We start from the raw sequence: 23,874 nt of genomic DNA, 5'->3' as shown, positions 1-23,874 counted from the left end.
ATTGCTGTTTGTTTGCTGTATAAATACTTTACTCATTGCCTCTAAGCTAAGCCTGACTGCTTGTGTGCCAAGCTACCAGAGTTTTAAGCATAGGCTAATTTAGTGACTTTAGCGGTTCACCCTGATGGGGATTTGTAGCTGGTGCTTGAGAAAGGCTCCCCCTCCCCCAAGCAATAACCCAACTTCTCAGAGCAAGCAATGTAGAGAAGGCTGTTTGGGTTGGGCCACTGCGTTCTGAGCAGGGGTAGACAGGAAAGAATCTCTGACAAAAAATAATTGCTGTTCAAGGCAAAAAGCGCCTGGCCACAGGGGTGGTTAAGGAAAGAGCGAACACAGTGGGAATAACGGTAGGTGAAAGTGTCTTAACATGGAATAAAGTAAAAAAGTTTCTTTATATGGGCATAAGGAAACTGCTGAGGGAGCATGTACTAAACAGTAGAAGGGGAAAGAATTATGAATGTTTCTAAGATTCTTAACAGGCAGACAGATGGCATAAAAGGGTTCAAAGAAGAAGAATGCACATTGCCTAGGCAACCATGGACTCCCAATTGCTTAGAAAGTTAGACTTTAGCATTCCTTCTTTACACCAGTGTTTACTGTGAAAAGTTACTTGAGTGGAGTAATCGCAATTTAAATCTATAAACTGGCTTTGGAGGGATGGCATGAGGTTTGCCCAGCCTATTAATCAGATCTATAGGAGACTAAGGGAAATTGGGGTTGTACTATGTGTGATACCAGGATACCTTAATCAAAGAAATGGAATGGGTTGGGTTGGAGGCAAGGGAGCAGGTGGGAACTCTGGAGTGGGGCAGTTATGGTGGTAAGTACTGTAAAATTAACCTCTTAGCTTCAGTTGTCGCATCTGTTGATGATGGTGGGCTCAGTGGTTGTGTGACAGCAGTGAGGTTCAGGAGGCATTTCTCATGCTTTGTGAGAAAGGAATTATACATTGAAGTGGGGTCATATTGTGTGCTGAACTGTCCCTCTGACTTTCATTGGTAAGCAGGGCTCTTTGGATTGACTGAGGTGTGAAGTTGGTGGAATGATTTAGAAAATAGATGAGACTTCTGGCCAGCTTAAGTCCCCAAGAAGGAAAAGAGGGCGAGGGTGCCAGAAAGAACACCATCTGTTGAGGGTTTTTCTAGTCACTGTCTAAAGCTGGGGGTAATTTAATGATTGAAATAAACGTATTAGAGGATATTGGTAATCAGGCAACACTGGACTCGATGCTGGGACCGGTAGATCTGGCCATGGAAGACCAGTAGGCTACAATGAGATATGGGGCCAGCAGGTTCAGTACAGGACTAGTAGGACTCAGGAAAGATAAAAGTCCTGAATAAGAAATTTGGAAAATGAGGAGAGGGAAAGTCATTAGAACCAAAGAGGAGTGTGGGTTTATTTGTTTAAAGGGTCAGTGGATTTATAGTTGTATCATGTATGTGGTAGGGTGGCCAATGGCACACAAGGTGTGTTGTGAGAACTGTCTTGTCGTTCTCCTTTGCTTCTACAGTTTCAGAACTTGGTGAGGGCAACCCTGGGGCCACCTCTCTCAGGAGCACCTAAATGTTCACCTGAATGCCATGGATAGCAGAAGCGACATCATGCGCCTTTCACCCTGAATGACATCACAGGAAGTGACAGCATATGACATCTAATCTGATCACATGAAAGTAAATGACAGCCTCTGAGTGTTTGCCATGCTAACATCACAGCAAGTGACATCGAAGTGGGTGGAAAATGTTAACTATAATGCATTAGATACTCCAGTAAAAAATAGTCCAAGTCCTGTTGAAAGTTCTCCACTTGCATTGCCAGACTCAAACAGTGTCCTCAGATACAGGGCAGCACGGAAATGAAATGATTTTGTCCAAACGTCTTATAATAAGGCACGTAAACCTTCAATGATTTGTGCAACCACTCATATATGAAAATGCATATAATTGTTGGCAGCTCATTATGTGACAAAAGTGTCCCTTAAAGAACCAGTTAATTAATTTGAAGTTGGCTGGAATTCACTAGGAAGGGTGAGATCCTAGTGGTCACAGCGCCTCGTGACTGAATATCATTGCTGATGGGAACTATCGATGGAACAAAGCCAGGCAGGAGAATGGAGGGGACAGCAGCATATTTCTCCCTGATCTCAAATCAATATTTGGCTCCCTTACTGGGAAACTAAGAGGGTCAGTGGGGTACTATATGTCCATTGGCATGACAAATATGGAAGGGGGAAAACACTGACCCAGGTACCCACTAAAGTGATGTTTTTTGGTGTTTAACCTCATGGGGAGCAGAAATAGTTGACCACCCCAATAATGCCCCCAGGGAAGCTGAAGTTCTAGTTGGGTGCAGCCACAAATAAGAGAAAAGCCACCACTGAGGTAGACCCATCCAGGTGGTCTGATGGGCAATAGATTTCAAACCCCCTGGGAGGCAGATCAGGTGTATCCACCATTTTCCTGGTCTCAAGGGATTTGAAGCCCTCTTGCATGAGTATTAGAAGGAGGTTTGATGGAAGTTACCAACTCAAGTTTTGCCTTTTTTGTGTAGTGAAAATGTATCTTAAATGTCACATTAATCAGTTAGTTTTCGACTGTGGTACCTTATTTTGGGAGCATATGTTTTCTCAAACTCTTTCTCTGTAGCCTCCTTTTGTATGATTTGTTTCTTAGCTGAGTAATTGGAAACTCCACACGTATGACACCACAGGCCATAAAACAATGTAGTAAGTGATGGCTTAGTTTACATTCATGTGTACAAATTCATTAATTATTTCCTGTCATTGTTTGCCCAGATTTTTGTGGATAAGTGAAGACACATTTAATTTCCACAGGGCCTTACTTTTGGTATTAATGTTATAAGCAAACTCTGTTAATTCTTTGGGCAAGACCATGGGTAAGAATACTTTCTATATGTACAGTTTGAACTATTAAATTAATGTAGCACAGTGTGTCTGCCTTAGTTTCCTTATAACTTTTTTCAAGGCACCTTTTACATCCTTGTTCCTCAAACTGTAAAGAACTGGATTCAACATTGGAATGACAACTGTATACATTACAGTAAAGAGCTTGTCTTTGTCCAATGAGTGACCTGATGTTGGTTTCATGTAAACACCAAACTCAGTTCCATAGAACAAAACAACTGCAGTAAGATGAGAGGAACATGTGGAGAACAACTTCTGTCTCCCTGTTTTGGAGGGAATTTTCATGATGTTTAAGATAATTAGCACATAGGAAGTTATTGTTAAGATGAAAGGACCAAGTCCCGCTACAACACCTCCTACGAAAGTTGCGATATTTATGAAATATGTGTCTGAACAGGATAGTTTTAGAAGAGCATTAAAATCACAAAAGAAATGATTGATTTCATTAGATGCACAGAAAGATAAATTTGATATCAAAACAATATATGGTATAGTGTCAAGATAGCCGATTGTCCATGATGTTACAGTCAATAAAATCATGGCTCTTTTATTCATGATAGATGAATAGCGCAGGGGGTTACAAATTGCAATGTACCTGTCATAGGCCATGACCGACAGTAAGTAAAACTCTGTGCTGATGAAGGAAACGCAAAGATACAATTGAAGAAAGCAAGCAGAAAAATTGATGGATTTGTCAGATTTCTTGGCTTTCAGGCAGACCACCAGCAGTTTTGGGATGGTGACCGTTGTGAAACCAATATCTAGGAAAGATAAGTTAATGAGAAAAAAATACATGGGATTTTGAAGATGTGCATCAACGCATATTAATGTAATAATGACAAGGTTTCCAAGAATAGTAAATAAATACATGAGTGAGAACACAATGAAAATTGGAACTTGAAGCTGAGGATTTTGCGATAATCCCAAAATTAAAAATTCACTCCAGAGAGTCTGATTCGACTTTTCCATAATCACAGTGCATTGTGTTGGTTTTCAATGAAAAAATGAAGATCTGGGGAAAAAAGAAAACACAATATTATGAAAAGCAAAAGATATTTCACCTGAATGAAAAAGCATGCATATGGATAAATTGTTGTCATCTGTTTGCAGTGTATTAACAAGCATTTGCAATGCAATAGATCTCGCATTACTGAATGTTTGAGCTATTGGCTTTGCCAATAATAATGCAACGCCAATAAGCTCAAACTTTCAGTAATGTGAGAATAATTGCATTGCAAATGTTAGTTTTTCTATGTATTTATTTTTTAAGCAATCGCAGAATCCACCCTTTAGCTTGAGATGTTTAAAGCTAAAGCTTTGTTTCCACGATTGTAAGAAAAGTAAAGAAATTGAAAAAAAAGGTGTGAGGCACATAGGATCCCATGGTATTTTGGAGTCAAAAGCATGCTGAGGTACTGGCCTATAGGGTTCAGTATGTAATCTGTTTACTATGGAGCTGGTCGCGGAACAAACTCAAATCTGTCCTTGTGATGGGAGCAGCACAAACTGTATTTTGTGGCCATGCTAGAATCAGATTAAGAGTGCGGACTCCAGCCACTGGGAAGAGAGTCACTGAGGAAGTGGGATAAGAGTGCAGGGCACATACAACAAAGAGGTCCTTACTCCTTCCAGAGATGTGAAAAGAGATCACTCGAACTCCTGATAGGCAAAACCTCCAAAACAGACACCGCACAGATACACATAGACACACAAACGCACTGCAAAGTTACTGTCTAGTTGTTAAAAGGAGGAGCATTTGGTGAGCTCATTGACCAGGCCAATATGTCACCTGAGTGACCTCATGTTGAGAGGACACGGGGGCATTACAAACAGAGGAACTCAAATGAAAGTAAAATGTAACATGATGCTACAGCTGCGACCTGAGCTGTGGCCTCTCTCTCTTGCAGTGTAGGAGATTGCTAGTACAGGGGTGCTTAAAAGCTAGAGATTGTTGAAAAGATGTGCTCAGAAAATAATTGAAAGAGTAGACTAATCGGGCAATTCAAGCGTACCAGGAGACTGTTAAAAGGTGCACTCAATTTACCGGATGGGACCGAAAAAGAGGCGGCTGTAGAGGCCAAAGGGTATCCATTTATTTACAACTCGCTATAGCGTTACTAGGACAAAATGTATCTACCTTTCTCACGCACTCCGCAGAAGCCAAATCTGGCCAGCAGAGAGACACTCCAGAACTGTATGTCAGGGAGTTGCACAGTTGCAGATATAGGTGCAGATTAGGATCCTGGAAAAAATTTCCCCGTACGACTCGTATCCGGTCTTTTTACCGTACGAATCGTACAAGTGCCATACAAACTGCCAAGTACGATTCGCATGGGAAAAAGTAAATACGAATCGCATTGGGAATAATTCCCCACACGTCCTCGGGTCGGAAAATGTGTCCGACACGTCCCCGGACGATTTACCGTACAAATGTGAAAAGTGAAGTTCGACCGCGCAAGTACGATCCATCCCGTGCGTCCGATGTCACAACCGTATGGAAAAAACACCGTCCGCACCGAACTCCCATAGCAACCATGGAGACATGTGCCCGCATACGCGCCGAACACCCCCCAACCCCCGTATGTACGCACCCAACCACCCCCCCAGCCCTCGTATGTATGCGCCGAACCCCCACCCGTGCATGTACACCCCCGTACGTACGGACCCTACACCCACCCGTGTATATACACCTGTCTACGTACGGCCCGTACCCCCACCCGTGTATGTATGGAGCGTACCCCCACCCCAACAGTGAATGTACGGACCGTACCCCCTCCCGCATATGTATGGAGCGTACCCCCACCCCAACAGTGGATGTACGGACCGTACCCCCACCCGCGTATGTATGGAGCGTACCCCCACCCCAACCGTGGATGTACGGACCGTACCCTCACCCGCGTATGTATGGAGCGTACCCCCAAAACAACAGTGAATGTACGGACCGTACCCCCACCTGCGTATGTATGGAGCGTACCCCCACCCCAACAGTGGATGTACGGACCGTACCCCCACCCGCATATGTATGGAGCGTACCCCCACCCCAACCGTGGATGTACGGACCGTACCCCCACCCGCGTATGTATGGAGCGTACCCCCACCCCAACCGTGTATGTACGGACCGTACCCTCACCTGCGTATGTATGGAGCGTACCCCCACCCCAACAGTGAATGTACAGACCGTACCCCCACCTGCGTATGTATGGAGCGTACCCCCACCCCAACAGTGGATGTATGGACTGTACCCCCATCCGCGTATGTATGGAGCGTACCCCCACCCCAACCGTGGATGTACGGACCGTACCCCCACCCGTGTATGTATGGAGCGTACCCCCACCCCAACTGTGTATGTACGGACCATACCCTCACCCGTGTATGTATGGAGCGTACCCCCACCCCAACAGTGAATGTACGGACTGTACCCCCACCCGCGTATGTATGGAGCGTACCCCCACCCCAACAGTGAATGTACGGACCGTACCCCCACCCGCGTATATATGGAGCGTACCCCCACCCCAACAGTGGATGTACGGACCGTACCCCCACCCACGTATGTACGGACCGAACCCCCACCCGTGTATGTACGGAGCGAACACACACCCCACCAGTCTAAGTACAGAGCGCACCCCAGGCCCCAACACCAGCACCCTCACCCAACATCGCGCATGTACGAGTCGTACCAAGCCAGAGACAAGGACAGCACTGTACAACAAAATGGCCGATGTACGCACCGTACAGACGCTAAAAACACACGTACACAACCAGGACAAAGCAAAACAACACAAGAAGACTCCATTCGAATCGCACAAAGCCACAAAACATGTCCAACAAGCACAAATACAACCTATTCACTGACCTGCAACTGCCAAACTCCCAAACAGAGGCTCAAAACACAACCACTCCTTATAACACACCCACTGTTAGACGGCGACCTCAGAGGAGCCCGGAAAGGGGGTCCTGATTACCCTGAGACCCACCCTCAAAGTATCGTAGCCGGGCACTGGCGGGAGACTCCCCAGGGGGAGGAATCTCGCAGCGAGGATCGTACTTCTGGCGCCACACGACACAGAGTAATCACACCGGTTGTTCTCAGAAACAATCTTTATCAAGTAGGTTATCACGGCAAATATGTACAAGGTATTCACGGGTTCAAGAGTCTCGGAAAGGTAGGGGGGTAGCGGGACAGTCTTTGGCAAAAGTTCAAGCAGGGACGTACCCGGCGCACAGCTCACAATCCTCGAGCCGGGGGATACGGGGTCGTAGTCGGGGTCCGGCGGGACCGGGAGAGTCTGGGGGAGCCGCGAGTCACTCAGCGGGCTCAGGTACAGGTTCAGGGGTGTCCGATCTTCAAGGAGCCGCGAGTCACTCAGCAGGCTTAGGCGCAAGTTCAGAGATGTTACGATCTTTCAGGAGCCGCGAGTCACTCAGCAGGCTTAGGCACAGGTTCAGAGGTGGTACGATCTTCCAGGAGCCGCGAGTCACTCAGCAGGCTTAGGCACAGGTTCAGAGGTGGTACGATCTTCCAGGGGCCGCGAGTCACTCAGCAGGCTTAGGCGCAAGTTCAGAGATGTTACGATCTTTCAGGAGCCGCGAGTCACTCAGCAGGCTTACGTTGTTCCAGCGTCGAATCTGCGGACCGACCCGAAGCACCCCCTGTTATAGGTCGACCCCTCTTTGATGTCCGGGGTCGGTCGAGGCAGGGGTCTTGTCACCTGGGGGTCGCTTGTCGGGGTTTCCTGCTATTGTCTTTTGATCTCGTTCAGGGCCGGGCCGGGAGGAGTCCCAGACACCCAGCAGGCGTGGAGCCAGCTCTCAGGGAGGCCGGAGGGCCGATCGAAACCCATCGTCCCAGGGGAGTCCAGAGGTGCGATAGAAACTGCTCCTCCCTCTCTCATCCCCCGGGAAGTGTGATGTCCTCCAGCCGGAGTGGCGCCTCTAGGCCAGGGTCGCGCTGGGGCCGGGCGGCCATCTTGACGCATGAAGTGGGCCTGCGGGCCCGGGGTGGCCGAAAGGAGAGAGGCCATGGACGGGGATGTCCGGGCCGGGTGTGGGTGTTCTGGTAGGAAGGACCGGCTGGGCCGGGTGGTTGGGGCGGCAGGTACCAGGTTTCGGTGGTGCGGGTGCACGGCGGGCCGTTCTGCGAGGCCGGGTCCAACACGCGTCCCCCCCAGCTGAAAGCCGGAGAGAACTGCCCATCATCTTGGGGGGTTCTCTTCGCTGAGGCGGAAGAACCGGGAGAGGCCGTCAGCGTTGGCGTGGTCCGTACCAGGGCGGTGTTCTACGGTGAAATCCATCCCCTGGAGGGAGATTGACCACCGCAGTAGCTTGGGGTTTTCTCCTCGCATCTGCATGAGCCACCGCAAGGGCCGATGGTCAGTTTGGACTCTGAAATGCGTGCCGAACAGGTAGGGTCGTAGCTTCTTGAGTGCCCAGACCACGGCAAAGGCTTCGCGCTCTATGGTGCTCCACCTCTGCTCTCGGGGCAGCAGCCGCCGACTGAGGAAGGCGACGGGCTGGTCTAGGCCTTGGTCATTCACTTGGGACAGGACGGCCCCAATGCCATGTTCGGAGGCATCGGTCTGGACTAGGAACTCCTTGGCATAGTCGGGAGCCCGGAGGACGGGAGCAGTGCACATGGCCTTTTTTAGAGCATCGAAAGCCTCCTGGCAGGCAGCCGTCCACTGCACCTTCGTTGGCTGTTTTTTAGATGTGAGTTCGGTGAGAGGGCCGACCAGGCTGCCATATCCCCGAATGAAGCGTCGGTAGTATCCTGTGAGTCCCAGGAAGGCTCGGACCTCCGTCTGGGTGATTGGTGGTTCCCAGGCCAGGATGGCGTCGATCTTTGGTTGTAGAGGGGCTACCTGGCCGCTCCCGACCCGGTGCCCCAGGTAGACTACGGAGCTTTGTCCGATCTGGCACTTGCTAGCTTTTATTGTGAGGCCTGCCTGGCGCAGGGCGGTTAGCACCCTCCGGAGGTGCTGGAGATGCCCACTCCACTCCGAACTGAAGACGGCGATATCGTCTAGATATGCCGCGCTGAACTGTTCCAACCCGGCCAGGACCCTATTCACCAGTCGCTGGAAAGTGGCCGGGGCATTTTTCATCCCGAAGGGCATCACGCGGAAGCGGTAGTGCCCGTCGGGGGTGGAGAAAGCGGACCGCTCCTTGGCCCCTTCGGTGAGCGCAATCTGCCAGTATCCGCAGGTGAGGTCGAATGTGCTGAGGAACCGAGCTGCCCCTAGTCGGTCAATGAGTTCGTCGGCTCGTGGAATGGGGTGGGCATCGGCTCGGGTAACATCATTGAGCCCCCGGTAATCCACGCAGAATCGGAGCTCGGGGGCGACACCGGGGGCCGCTGCCTTCGGGACCAGGACCACGGGGCTGGCCCAGGGACTGTCAGAGGGCTCAATCACCCCCAGGGTCAGCATCTTCGAGACTTCATCTTGAATGCAGGCCCGGACCCGGTCAGGAACCCGGTAGGCTCGGTGTCTCACCGGCGGGCTGTCCCCGGTGTTCACGTCATGAACACACCAGTTGGTGACCCGGGGGGTCAGAGAGAAGAGGTCGGCAAATTGTCTTAGGAGCTGGCGGCAGTCCGCTTGTTGTTGGGCAGTGAGGGCTGGGGAAAGGTTCACTCCCTCCACGGAGCCATCCTGCTCCTTGACACACAGGAGGTCCGGGAGGGGATCTGACTCATCTTCGGCCCCGTCATCGGTGGCCAGCAGGAGGCTCAGTTCTGTCCGCACGAAGTGAGGCTTGAGTCGGTTCACGTGCAGGACCCGGAGGGGGTCCCGTGGCGACTGGACGTCCACCAAGTACGTAACTGGACTCTTTCGCCCCACCACCTTGTACGGCCCAGTCCATCGGTCCTGGAGGGCGCCAGGCTTCACGGGGGCCATGACCCACACCTGCTGGCCCGGCTGGAACTCAACCAGAGTGGCATTCTGGTCGTACCAGCGTTTCATCTCTTCTTGACTCGCCTCCAGGTTGGCCTCGGCCAGTTCTCGGAACTTCCTGGTCTGGTTCCGGAGGGCCAAGACGTATTGGAACACATCTCGGGGAGTGGTCTGGGGTGTCGCCTCCCACTCTTCCTTTACCAAACTGAGGGGACCTCGGACGGGGTGCCCATAGAGCAACTCAAACGGGCTGAATCCTAGGGACTTCTGGGGGACCTCTCTATACGCGAACAATAGGCAAGGGAGCAGGACATCCCACTTCCGCCGGAGGGGTTCGTCTAGGCCAGTGATCATCCCTTTCAAAGTCCTATTAAATCTTTCTACTAGGCCGTTTCCTTGGGGATGGTACGGGGTAGTGAACTTATAGGACACCCCACATTGTTGCCACAGGGACGTCATATACTTTGAGATGAAATTAGTGCCGCGATCGCTCACGACCTCGCGGGGAAACCCCACCCTGGAAAAGATCCCCATCAGGGCCCGGCCCACCACAGGGGCCGTAATGGTGCGCAGGGGGATAGCCTCTGGGTATCGGGTGGCGTGGTCCACTAGGACCAAGATAAAACGGTGGCCTTGGGAGGTGGGGGGGTCCAGTGGTCCCACGATGTCGATCCCGACTCGTTCGAAGGGGGTACTGACGACCGGGAAGGGTTGGAGGGGAGCCTTGAGTTTCCCTCCACTCTTTCCACTAGCCTGGCACGTGGGGCAGGACTTGCAATGGGCCTCTACTGCTGCTCTCATCTTAGGCCAGTAAAAATGGGTCACAAGACGGTTGTACGTCTTGTCCTGTCCCAGGTGACCGGCGAGGGGGACGTCGTGGGCTAAACCCAGGAGGAAATCTCGGAAGCGGAGGGGTACTACCAGTACCCGTCCCGATCCCAGCTCCACCGACTTCTGCTCACTGTACAGGATGCTATTCTCCCAATAGATTCGGTGCGTCCCGGTCTGGTCCCCTGCGGCTTGGCCCTCGGCTTGGCGCCGCAGCCCGACCAGGGAAGGACAAGTGGCTTGCTCCCTGCAAAACTCTTCCCGAGTGGGTCCGCCCTCGTGGCGCCATTGGGCCAACTCGGGTAGATCGCCTAACTCAGGGACTGGGTCAGGGTCTGATGGTGTGGGTTCATCGCTAGCGACGGACCCTTCTGAGGGGGGGACGGAAGGACCCTCGGCGGGGACTGTTCTGATCTCTTCGATCGGGGTGCTCTCGACCTCCCTCTGGGGAGTGAGTCGGGCGGACATAGAGCGGGTGGTGGCGCACACCCACTCGGGGAGTCCCATCATTCCCAAGTGGGCCTTACGCTCCACGTGCTTCCATGGGGAACTCTCTAGGTCGTTCCCTAAAAGGCAGTCGACCGGCTGGGAGGTTCTTACGGCCACCTTGAGTTTGCCTATCACCCCTCCCCACTCAAATGGCACCAGGGCTACCTGGCACATGCTCTCTCGATTGTCTGCGGATATAACAGGGCAAAAGACGTTGGGGAGGATCTGCTCTTCGGGGACTAGGTGCCTGAGGACACCGGTGATACTGGCCCCGGTGTCTCGCAGGGCCTCTACTTGGTGGCCATTGATTTTGACAAGTTGCCCATACTTCTGGGTGTTGGAGGGGAGGAGGCTACCAGGGATCATCTCCCTATCTCCCAGGGATACTAGGGCCATTGCTGCGGGTTCCCACTCCTCGGCTTCCTCTACTCCCTCCCCCAGGGCTACGTTGGCTATCTGTCTCGTCGGGGGGACTTGGGGGGCCATGGGGCACTCTGGGTCATTGGCGTAGTGCCCGGGTTTCTGGCAGCGAAAACATGTGACGGTCACCCGGTGTCCCCGTTTCCCAGGGGGCCCGGTTACTGGTGGAGGGGGTGCCGGGAAAGGTGGAGGTGGTGTCTTCGGGGGGCTAGGCTGGGACTCTCTCGGCCCTCCCTGGTTCCCTCCCCCTCTCTGGCGGGGTGGTCCCTGACTGGTTCGGGGGTACTCTCCTACCATGCCCCGGGAGACCCGGGTGTTGGTCCAGCGGTCGGCCTCCACAGCCAGCTTCCGGGGATCTGTGAGCTTACTGTCCAGCAGATGCTGACGTAGTTCTACGAAGCAGTTCGCAGCTAGATGTTCCCACAACATGAGATCAGTGAGTTCGGCCAGGGTGGTGACCTTGCTGCCCTTGGTCCACCCATCGAAGGCCCGACTGAAAAAGTTTACATATTCCACCCATGTGGTGCCCGGGATCTTCCTGCAGTCCCGGAACCGTTGACGGTACATTTCTGGGGTGAGGCCGTATCTTGTGAGGAGAGCCTCTTTCATGTGGCTGTAGGAGGTCTGCAGGGAGAGGGGTAGGTCGAGCAGGGTGTCCCTTCCTTCGCTCAGAAACCGCCCCCACAACCCCGCCCCCCAGTCCTTCTCTGGGATCCGATGGGAGGTCATGGCGACCTCGTAGGCCCGAAACCATTGCTGAATGTCATCGTTTTTATAATATTCCTTGACCACATCCTTCGGGATGTGGACCCTCTGTTCCGCTGGGGAGACCGCCTCTCGGTTACTTGGGGGCCTCCCTTCCTCGTTTCGGGCCTTGAGCTCGAGTTCCTTTAAGCTGCGTTCGTGCTCCAGCTGGAGCTTCCTTCCTTCATGCTCTCGTTGGAGCTTTTTCTCCTCCAGTTCGCCTTGCACACGCATTTGTTCTACCGCTAGCTTTTTTTCCGCTAGCTTCAACTCGCCCTCAATTTTGAGTTTGGCCAGCTCTAGTTCATGATTGCGGCTTCTCTCTCTGTCCGCGAGTTCTTCTGGGGAGAAGCCCCCGTCTGGTACACCTCCTCGCACCTGATTGCTGCTGCTTTCACTTTGGGGAGGTTCGGTTTCGTCGGGGCGCTCCCCCGTGCTTTCCGGGCGGGAGGCTCCGGTCTCCACCCAGGTTTTCAGTGCTTTCTGCAAATCTTCCTTTGTGTTGAGACCAGTGGTAGCGATTTTAAGTTCCTTGCAAAACTGCTTCAGCTCCTTGTGTGTATATTCCTCTAGATGCTCCACCTGGAACACCCTGTTGGCGTTGGTTTCTGCGGGGCTCATGGCGCTTCCTTCTGCCATCCTTGTCGGTGGTGCGTCCGTTGTTCACGGTACGATCTCTAGGTGATGGGCCCGAATCCCGTCGCTTGCCACCAATGTTAGACGGCGACCTCAGAGGAGCCCGGAAAGGGGGTCCTGATTACCCTGAGACCCACCCTCAAAGTATCGTAGCCGGGCACTGGCGGGAGACTCCCCAGGGGGAGGAATCTCGCAGCGAGGATCGTACTTCTGGCGCCACACGACACAGAGTAATCACACCGGTTGTTCTCAGAAACAATCTTTATCAAGTAGGTTATCACGGCAAATATGTACAAGGTATTCACGGGTTCAAGAGTCTCGGAAAGGTAGGGGGGTAGCGGGACAGTCTTTGGCAAAAGTTCAAGCAGGGACGTACCCGGCGCACAGCTCACAATCCTCGAGCCGGGGGATACGGGGTCGTAGTCGGGGTCCGGCGGGACCGGGAGAGTCTGGGGGAGCCGCGAGTCACTCAGCGGGCTCAGGTACAGGTTCAGGGGTGTCCGATCTTCAAGGAGCCGCGAGTCACTCAGCAGGCTTAGGCGCAAGTTCAGAGATGTTACGATCTTTCAGGAGCCGCGAGTCACTCAGCAGGCTTAGGCACAGGTTCAGAGGTGGTACGATCTTCCAGGAGCCGCGAGTCACTCAGCAGGCTTAGGCACAGGTTCAGAGGTGGTACGATCTTCCAGGGGCCGCGAGTCACTCAGCAGGCTTAGGCGCAAGTTCAGAGATGTTACGATCTTTCAGGAGCCGCGAGTCACTCAGCAGGCTTACGTTGTTCCAGCGTCGAATCTGCGGACCGACCCGAAGCACCCCCTGTTATAGGTCGACCCCTCTTTGATGTCCGGGGTCGGTCGAGGCAGGGGTCTTGTCACCTGGGGGTCGCTTGTCGGGGTTTCCTGCTATTGTCTTTTGATCTCGTTCAGGGCCGGGCCGGGAGGAGTCCCAGACACCCAGCAGGCGTGGAGCCAGCTCTCAGGGAGGCCGGAGGGCCGATCGAAACCCATCGTCCCAGGGGAGTCCAGAGGTGCGATAGAAACTGCTCCTCCCTCTCTCATCCCCCGGGAAGTGTGATGTCCTCCAGCCGGAGTGGCGCCTCTAGGCCAGGGTCGCGCTGGGGCCGGGCGGCCATCTTGACGCATGAAGTGGGCCTGCGGGCCCGGGGTGGCCGAAAGGAGAGAGGCCATGGACGGGGATGTCCGGGCCGGGTGTGGGTGTTCTGGTAGGAAGGACCGGCTGGGCCGGGTGGTTGGGGCGGCAGGTACCAGGTTTCGGTGGTGCCGGTGCACGGCGGGCCGTTCTGCGAGGCCGGGTCCAACACCCACCCAAAGTTCAAACACAGCCACACCCACCAATGGACCAATAAAAAGGCACAACACACACAAACCATGATCCTTTGCAACAGACCCACTGCTGCCAGACCACACAGAGAAACAACTGCACCATACTACAACCTCCACTACACCTTACACCTGCACACCTTCACACAACCACCTTCACAAACACCCCCTCATCACATTCACACACACACCTGCAAAACCACACCCACACACCCACAACCATCCACACCCCCACAACCATCCACACCCACACCCCTCACCATGCCCACTAACAAGAATCCAAAGTTCACTAGCCAAGAGTTGGAGGTCCTTGTCGACGAAATCATCAGAGCCGAGCCACACCTCTTTGGAACATTGGTCAGACAGACCAGCATTTCCGAAAAAACAGCCATGTGGCAGAGGATTGTCGATGCTGTGAATGCTGTTGCGTCCACCAGAAGGACCAGGCATGAATGCCAAGCCAGGTGGTACGATCTGCGGAGGACAGTCAAGAGAAAAATGACCGACGACCACAACCAGGCCAACATCACTGGAGGAGGGCCGCCCCGCAGACGCGTACAATACCATCCCTGGGAGGAGAAGGTGATGGCCATACTGCCGCTGGTGGGAGTGGAGGGAGTAGAAGGACTCCGAGAGCCTGGTGAGTACACAAACAACTCACCTCACATGGGGGGAACGTCATCCACAACCGAACTCACAATCATGCACGCAACCACCCCAAAGCTATCGCATGACTCAAACACACTCCATAAACACGCACATGCCACTAGCGCCACCATGCCCCATGCACCCAGCTAGACAATGCCAAGTCACAGGCCACAGAAAACACCAACACAAGACACGGTAACCCGGATGGCGGGAGTGTGGGCCTCAAAAATCACATAGTGCAACTCAGGAGCAGACAACAATGCCCTCTGCCCATATGGCCTAGGTCACAGCCAGACAAACAGTGTGTCCCCACACAGGAAAGACTTGCCTGCAAATGGCGGACGCCTTGCATGAAGACATGGGGGTGAAGGCACTTTTTGCACATGACAGCAGCTAATGAACAGCCAACACTGTGAAAGAGTGGCAGCACACACCACCACAGCAGCAGCGCAGACACAGACACTACACCCAATGGGTGCCTGGAGATCAGAAACAAACTCACATGAACAAGCCAAGGGCCATTCAAAGATCTGCAAAAAGTGTGTGCCTAGGAAGCTGGGCTGAGGTGACAGAGGGTGACACACAGAGGGAGGGAGAGGGGGAGAGAGAGGGAGGGAGACACAGGGAGACGGACAGAGGGAGGAGGCTGACACAGGGAGGGAGGGAGAGGGGGACAGAGAGGGAGTGAGAAAGGGAGACACAGGGAGACCAATTCAGCCTTGGGTGGTGTGGGAATGTCTGCTCGTCAGCAGCTGGACTGCGTGCATGTAGACAAGGGTGGCCAGTGCCTGAATCCCCCTCTCTTCTCCATGGCAAAACACTGGGCCATGTCTCAACCTGTGCACGAGCACAACGCCAGCTACCTGCATTATATAAGTGTGTGGAACAACTCCATGTGCCCACGTACAGTGCAACACGGATGGCGCCAATGCATGGCTCGCCACACCTGCTCACTCCACTGCTGACTGCAGTCACAATTGACGCAGCAAGTAAGACTGTGTCACACATAGGTAAAGTCTCAAAAGCTGTGGCCAAGGGACATCCTCATGCACAAGTGCACTGTGAGTGGAATGCAAGACATATCCAAATACCCAGAGGAAATGTGCCAACTTTGAAACTAATGAAACATGGATGTTGCATGGAACAAAAATAACATTGTCTCTCTCACACACAGGTCAACGTTATGGATCACCCCCCAACACTGGGGGGGAAGACTCACAGGACCTGGCTCTGCAGGATGACGATCCCACCGGCAGCGACGACTCTCACCACTTTGTGGACGACCACCAACCTGGCCCCTCTGGTGTCCAACCACCTGCAGCACCTGCGTCAGGTACAACTGGGCCAACCACCACCCCCACTCCTGCCACATCCCAGGAGACACCCAGGATCTCTTCCCCACCACCACAACGCAGCCAGGCTGACCAGGAGGAACACGGTGTACCGGGCACCCAGGAGGAGGCAGGCGACAACGCAAATGCCACCCCTCAGGGGTCCCGGAGACCCGATGTGCCCACAAGGGCAGGCCAGGTGCAAGTGGGCAGGGGTGGTGGGAGTGGAGGATGGCGGAGGCGCGAGCCTGACCAGTTGGCTGCGGAACCGGTATATTCCCATGTGAGAAACATCCTGGACACATACCGGCAGGACACCACGGGCATGAGCCAGGTTGTGTCCACCCTCAACGAGATGAAGGGGACCCTCGAGGAGATCAAGACCCAGCAGGCCCAGCAACATGCGAAGCAACATGCCTGTCAACAGCGACACCAAGGACGGATGGAGGACAGACAGGCTGAGCTCGTGACGGTGCTAACGGGAATTAACCGTTCACTCCGTCGGATAGCCGACAACATGGGCAACCCTTCCTGTGCCACCAGGCGAAGAACATCACCACCCACAGGGAGGGATCAGGAGGAGGAGGATACATCCAACGGAGCATCTGAAACATCGTCACGGCCTGCTTCTGAGGGTTCCCGCAGGAGGGCGGGTCGTCCACGGAAAAGACCGCGAGGGTCGGCGCAACAGCACCATCTCCCAGGACACCTGGCCCGGCACCTGGCCCACTGGCCCAACAGCAGCACATCAGCAAATGACATTCTCTGCCACATGGACTTGCTGGTCACTGTCTGACCAATGTTGACAAAGACTGTGGCATGGACTCTGATGATTTCCAATGGCATAGATACCAACTCCCACAGTGAACTTTGGATTCCACACACCCGGAAAGCCCCTCTTACCCATACCCCCGCCCCCCAACACGTACGCCAACACAAATAAAAACTTACACGATCAAGAGATGATGCCTACATTTTGCATTATTACCTTACATGTGTCTTGTAAAGTCTAACCATGCCTGAGTTCTCATATGACTTCAACCATCCATACCCTGGGGCCTGAGTCTCGCACAGGACACATAGTGATACGGACCGTACACATGCGTGTACGCTCACTATCACTATGGGTGTGCTCGCGTATGCGTACTCATAGTGATACGGACCGTACACACGCGTGTACGCTCACTATCACTATGGGTGTGCTCGCGTATGCGTACTCATAGTGATACGGACCGTACACACGCCTGTATGCTCACTATCACTATGGGTGTGCTCGCGTATGCGTACCCATAGTGATACGGACCGTACACACGCCTGTACGGCCCGTTGCTATGCATCTGGGGTGCCCTAGGGCCCCGGAACGCACCGTACCTGTGTGTGAATCTCCAAATTACATAGGGGACACTTGAGGGACAAGTAGGAAGCCAGAGATGCATGCTGGTTGCCATGGAGACCGAGTTTAAACTTTGAATTTGTTGAATGAGCTGGGCTGCAAAAGTCGGTTTGAAATAATCAACATTGTTGCAAAGTTATAGTTGAAATTACATCATGCTGAATGCTAAAAAAATCTAACCCCCTCACAGGGGTAGGTTTAAATGGATTGGAGGAAACATAGGATGCACATGTGAGTGACCAATCACTCTGTACTCCTGTGCATGAAACAGGCCAGCAAGGCAGATATAAGGCAGCCAGGTCCCATGAGAGAGCACTTGGGTGCACATCATTTGATTCCACACCACTGCTGCTGCTCGTGATTCCCTGGCACCATGTCAAGGTCTGTGGAGAGGGCCCAGCCTTTCACCCCCGAGGAGAATGTGGCATTGCTGGATGTCATCCTCCCACAGTACCCCATGCTGTATGGCCGACCAGGGTTTCAGGTGAGTGCTGAGTCCACTAGCACAGACTGTGGCCCTTTTTTGGGACTGTGACTCCTGGCATTGTGTCCAGGTGTGACACACATGCATTGTACTGTAGGGTGGGTCCCAGGGGGGGAATGCCTAATGTCTCCCAGTCAGAGCATGCTGTGGTGCATGTCTGCCGTCCTCACTTGCATTGTGTTTACTGTGACAATCACTGCATGGTGCATGCCACATTCTGCCTGTCTAATCCTCCTGGGAATGTTGCTTCTACAGTCCTGATGTGATTCTGTGGTCCCCCCAGTGTGACAGGCGACTGTACCCACAGATGTGTGTTCCTTCAGCGTACCTGTGCTGAGAGTGTCCACATGATGTGTTCGTACCCTGGACATCGGTGTGTGTGTAAGTCCCCTGTCATGTGGGTGGGTGCATATGTGGAGTGTAGCACCCCAGCTGCATGAGGGATGGATATACCCTGCCCATCTGATGTGAGCAGGGAGCAGTGCTGTGTGTCTGACGTGCAGAACCAGCCCCACACCTGTGAGCCCCCCCAGTCTAGTGGCACATGTGCAGAGTGAGGTTTGTAGCTGCAGTTGGCAATGGCAGGTGAATGTCCTGTGCCTGTGTGTGTCTGTGTACTCTGCTGAGGTAGCGTCAGTGGCCTGTGGCATGTGACTGCTTTGAGGTGCTGCACATAATCCTGGTGTACCTTCTGATGCACAGTGTGAGTCTGGATCATTTATAGTGTCGTACCCCTCATGCCAGCTGTGTACTTTCAATGGCACGTGGTGCATTTGCCCTTACCCAGAGAAAAATGTCCCTATGACAAAGGTGCAATGCTTTGGCTGCATACCATGCCTTGTTGAAACCAGCAAAATGGTTCTAATGTGTGTCTCTGTGACATGTGGCAGGTGTATTGATGTAGTCTCACTTTTTCAACCCCACAGGTAGGCGCCTCTGCCAAGGAGCAGATTTGGAGGGACGCCGTCAGTGCCGTGAGGAGGACGGAGGGTCGCAAGCGGCGCCTGTCCCAGGTGAGAAAACGCTGGCAGGATATCCGGTGCTGGACGCGGAGGATCGCACGGGTCCTGCTGGGGGACTCACCTGTGGGCCCTAAGAACCATGGGCGTCGCCGACTGACCCACATCCACAAGCGTGTGCTGGCGGTGGTCTTTCCTGACATGGACAGACGCTTACGGGAGAAGCAGCAGCAGGAAGGGGGTAGGTACATGTGTGTTTGTTGTGTGTCACCAGCATTTGTAAGTGCGCAGTTGCATGGATACACTGCCTGTGTTTAAATGTGCGGTGCAGGTCCTGTCACCCACAGTATAGCGGTGCTGTCCTTCTTCCCTTCCCCTCCTTGCCATGTGTTCCTTGGTCTGTGTGTAGTCACTCTTTCACAAGGTCATCTTGGCTGGCAGTTTATCCACGTGACCAATGCTTGCAGCATCATGTGTGGGGGTGGTGTGTAACAGGTTTTGGGACCTTGCCTGTGCCCTGTCCAGTTCAGTACTTGTGGGGTCTATGTCAATTGGCACTGATGCTGAGTCCAGACATAGGAGTATGTCTCTGAAGTGTAATGCCTTACAGCAAGCATGTCCTATGTTGTGGCCTGTGACATGATGTGCATAAGTGTGCGATACGCAGAGTGCAGGGATGGTGGCCTGTGTTGCAGTCATCACCATTCAGGACCATGGAATATTGTGGCCACTACTGTCCCCTAGGGCATATTTTGCTAGGTATCAGGGGTGTCATCACAATATGTGGACACTCTCAGTGTCTACAGCATAGGATGTGCTCTGTGCCATTGTCCCCTGGCACCATGTATATTTACGTAACGTGTTCTACAAGTGTCCACTGTACAGCCTGACCTAATTTTCCGCGTTCATACTCACGGTGGCCAGTGCCTGTGTGTCTTGTTACAATTATCTGATGATGGACATTTGTAAATGAGATTGTTGTACAGGCGCACATGGGGTATTTTGGGTCCAATATGGGTTTGTCGCAGCCCATGTGTATTTCTCCCCGACTAAGAGATGCAAGTGCTTCCTGTGTCTCATCAAATTGTCTCATGTAGGGGGTGGTTGGTGCGGGCAAGGCCTACATATCGACACCTGAAATCTCATTGCTCGGTCTGGCCAGTGTGTGATGTTTGTCTGGACATACACTCAAGGTGCAGTGACCCATTCATGTTGGGCATGTCTTTAAGTATTACCTTTGCAGCATGTGCCTCAAGTTCATGGAGATGGTCCCTGCTCATCCCTAGTTACGGCAACGCTGTGTGGTGCAGATGCAGTGATGGATTGTCCCCAGAGCCTGGCTCCTCTGTCCAAATCCATATCATGTCATTTGCAAATGTGTCATGCTCTCCATAGTTTCTCAGTGGCATGGTGGGTGAACCAACTGTGTGTTGCAGGGCCTATATATGTACCTTGTATTGCAGATGTTACTCATCTTTCTTTTCAGGCTATGCACTGTAACCTATGTAGATTTGACTCATGTGACATATGTATACAGGTGTGATTAATTCCTGTTTATTCACCTTGCCCACAGCATCGTCGGGGGACACGGATGGGGACACCGGCACGGACCGTGCGGAGGGACCGAGCACCAGTGCCAGCAGTGACATCTTAGCTGGCACATCGAGTGGAACTGAGGCGGAGGGGAGTGAGGCGGAGGACCTGTCCACTGCCACCACAGAATATGAAGCTGACGGGTCCGAGGCTGAGCTCTCCGAGGGGGCGGAGGCTGCTCCAACAGCTGACAGCAGCACAACATCTCTCCCCGCCCCCTCCATTGCCATCAGCCGCCTCCCACTTGCTCGTGTCCCTTCACCGGGGTGCTAGGTCACCACATGTCTCCTTCCTGCCAGGCACCGCACCCCCTGCCCCTGTCTTCACTGCTGCCGCCAATGCCGAGTCTGTGGACATCCTGCGGCAGTTGCAGGTTGAGCAGGCTGCGATGCTTAATGTCCTCCATGGCCACAGCAGAGTGCTGAACAACATGGAGGCATACATTGAGGGCATTTCAGCATCGCAGGCTGACCAACGCAACTTGCTGAGGTCCATCGACTCGACACTGACTGCAGCAGTGGGTCTCCTGCAGCGCTACGTCCCACCCCCTACCCCTGCCCCATCCAAACTTCCCACTCCCATGCCTGTCCAACGTACACCCAGACGTCAGCATGCACGCACCCCACCAGACACAGGCACCACACCAGCAGGGAAGGACAAGCGCACACCTCCTGGCACGCACACACAGGGTGAAGTAGGCACACCCACTGGGTCGGGGGGCAAACGTAAGACACGCAGCCAGAGTGGGAGTCCGCATTCTGCCAAATCCACTCCCTCCAAATCCACTCCCCTCAGCTCTCCTGGCCAAGAGTCCGACACAAGGTCAGTCCTGCCCAGTATGTCCATCAGCCCCAGTGTGGCACCACCCCGCAAGCGGTGGAGGCAGGACACCGCCAGGGGAGTTGAGCCCCCCCCGTCCACACCCTCCACCAGTAGCGCTGCGACCCATCCCTCCGACCCCACCCCCTCCTTGGGGCCTGTGGTTCATTTGGGTGCAGGGGAGACGCTGGGGGACCTTGCAACCGTGTGCAGCGCCATCCTCACCACCTCCTTTGGCGCTGCCCCACCCCCTGTGGTGGAGTCCTCCGTCCCTGCACCCACAACACCTGCCCTTGCCCCACCTGTCCCTGCGGTGCCTGGTCCTTCCCCCCCACATGATGCCCCCCCCCGGGGAAGACAGGGTGGTCTGAACTGTGCAGGCAAGCTAGGGGACACGCGTCCCACTGTGTCCCCCATCCAGCTGTGACTCATGGACTGCCCTATGGGCTTTGTAAATATTGAACTTTCTACGAACAAACAATTTTAGATCATGCTGATTAAAGCCATTTTTGTTTCCTTAGTACACTACTGCTTTTCTGGTATTGCTGTTGGTGGGGCTGCTACATGATTTTGGGTGGTGATCATGTGTCGGGTGTGTGGGAAATGTAGTAGTGTGCTGGTCATAGGGGGGACCCTGGTATCTGTGTGCCATCACAAGGTGTTAGCTAAGTTTCTTTGTTCATGTAAGCAGTTACTGTATGGTGACATCGTCCCAAGGTGTGTTCCTTCCTCTGTGTAACCTGACATCTTCCCTGCAGGGTGTTTCCAATATGTGCTGCTGAGCTGTGTCTACATCAGCTGGGTGTGTGACGGACTCCTTCAACTTTGCACATGCATGCTGAGCGATGTCTCCACCTGCAAAATTCGTGGCCTCCTTGGTGGTCACTGTACTTGTGTATGTAGAATGTTGACATGACTTCATGTGGACATGTTCTCTTTTAGGTGCTATCCATGTGTGTACTCCCAGCCTCGCACACATGTGGTACATGTACTGCAGGGTCTTTGTGCACCTGACTGACATTTGTGGGCATTGTATCTGTGGGTACTCCACCCTTTGCGTTCCATGGGCACTGCTGGGAGGACTCTGCACACACCCCTCCTGCGTCTGGGCACTGCTGGTAGTGATAGGCACCCACCCCTCCTGTGTCTGGGCACTGCTGGGAGGACTCTGCACACACCCCTCCTGTGTCTGGGCACTGCTGGGGGGACTCTGCACCCACCCCTCCTGTGTCTGGGCACTGCTGGGAGGACTCTGCACACTCCCCTCCTGCGTCTGGGCACTGCTGGTAGTGATAGGCAGCCACTCCTCCTGTGTCTGGGCACTGCTGGGAGGACTCTGCACACACCCCTCCTGCGTCTGGGCACTGCTGGTAGTGATAGGCACCCACCCCTCCTGTGTCTGGGCACTGCAGGGAGGACTCTGCACACACCCCTCCTGTGTCTGGGCACTGCTGGGATGACTCTGCACACACCCCTCCTGCGTCTGGGCACTGCTGGTAGTGATGGGCACCCACCCCTCCTGTGTCTGGGCACTGCTGGGAGGACTCTGCACACACCCCTCCTGTGTGTGGGCACTGCTGGGAGGACTCTGCACACACCCCTCCTGCGTCTGGGCACTGCTGGTAGTGATAGGCACCCACCCCTCCTGTGTCTGGGAACTGCAGGGAGGACTCTGCACACACCCCTCCTGTGTCTGGGCACTGCTGGGAGGACTCTGCACACACCCCTCCTGCGTCTGGGCACTGCTGGTAGTGATAGGCACCCACCCCTCCTGTGTCTGGGCACTGCTGGGAGGACTCTGCACACACCCCTCCTGTGTCTGGGCACTGCTGGGAGGACTCTGCACACACCCCTCCTGCGTCTGGGCACTGCTGGTAGTGATAGGCACCCACCCCTCCTGTGTCTGGGCACTGCTGGGAGGACTCTGCACACACCCATCCTGTGTCTGGGCACTGCTGGGAGGACTCTGCACACACCCCTCCTGCGCCTGGGCACTGCTGGTAGTGATAGGCACCCACCCCTCCTGTGTCTGGGCACTGCTGGGAGGACTCTGCACACACCCCTCCTGTGTCTGGGCACTGCTGGGAGGACTCTGCACACACCCCTCCTGCATCTGGGCACTGCTGGTAGTGATAGGCACCCACCCCTCCTGTGTCTGGGCACTGCTGGGAGGACTCTGCACACACCCCTCCTGTGTCTGGGCACTGCTGGGAGGACTCTGCACACACCCCTCCTGCGTCTGGGCACTGCTGGTAGTGATAGGCACCCACCCCTCCTGTGTCTGGGCACTGCTGGGAGGACTCTGCACACACCCCTCCTGTGTCTGGGCACTGCTGGGAGGACTCTGCACACACCCCTCCTGCGTCTGGGCACTGCTGGT

General features: G+C 54.0%; 1 protein-coding gene across 1 annotated transcript; it reads right to left on the bottom strand.

Moving 5' to 3' along the window:
- Positions 1-2,926: 2,926 nt before the first annotated feature.
- On the bottom strand, positions 2,927-3,889 carry LOC146813360 (olfactory receptor 5AR1-like). The gene has a single exon (XM_085614752.1). The coding sequence runs from the start codon at positions 3,887-3,889 to the stop codon at positions 2,927-2,929; it is 963 nt and encodes a 320-aa protein (XP_085470878.1).
- Positions 3,890-23,874: the final 19,985 nt, after the last annotated feature.

This window comes from Triturus cristatus, chromosome 7, assembly GCF_964204655.1.
Source record: "Triturus cristatus chromosome 7, aTriCri1.1, whole genome shotgun sequence".
NCBI classification, from domain to species: domain Eukaryota; kingdom Metazoa; phylum Chordata; class Amphibia; order Caudata; family Salamandridae; genus Triturus; species Triturus cristatus.
Note: the sequence above shows the minus strand (reverse complement) of the source record. Positions and strands in the feature narration are given on the sequence as shown.

What these genes read in the sequence shown, in the direction of transcription:
- LOC146813360 (XM_085614752.1), bottom strand. Translation starts at nt 3,889, where the DNA reads ATGGAAAAGTCGAATCAGACTCTCTGGAGTGAATTTTTAATTTTGGGA.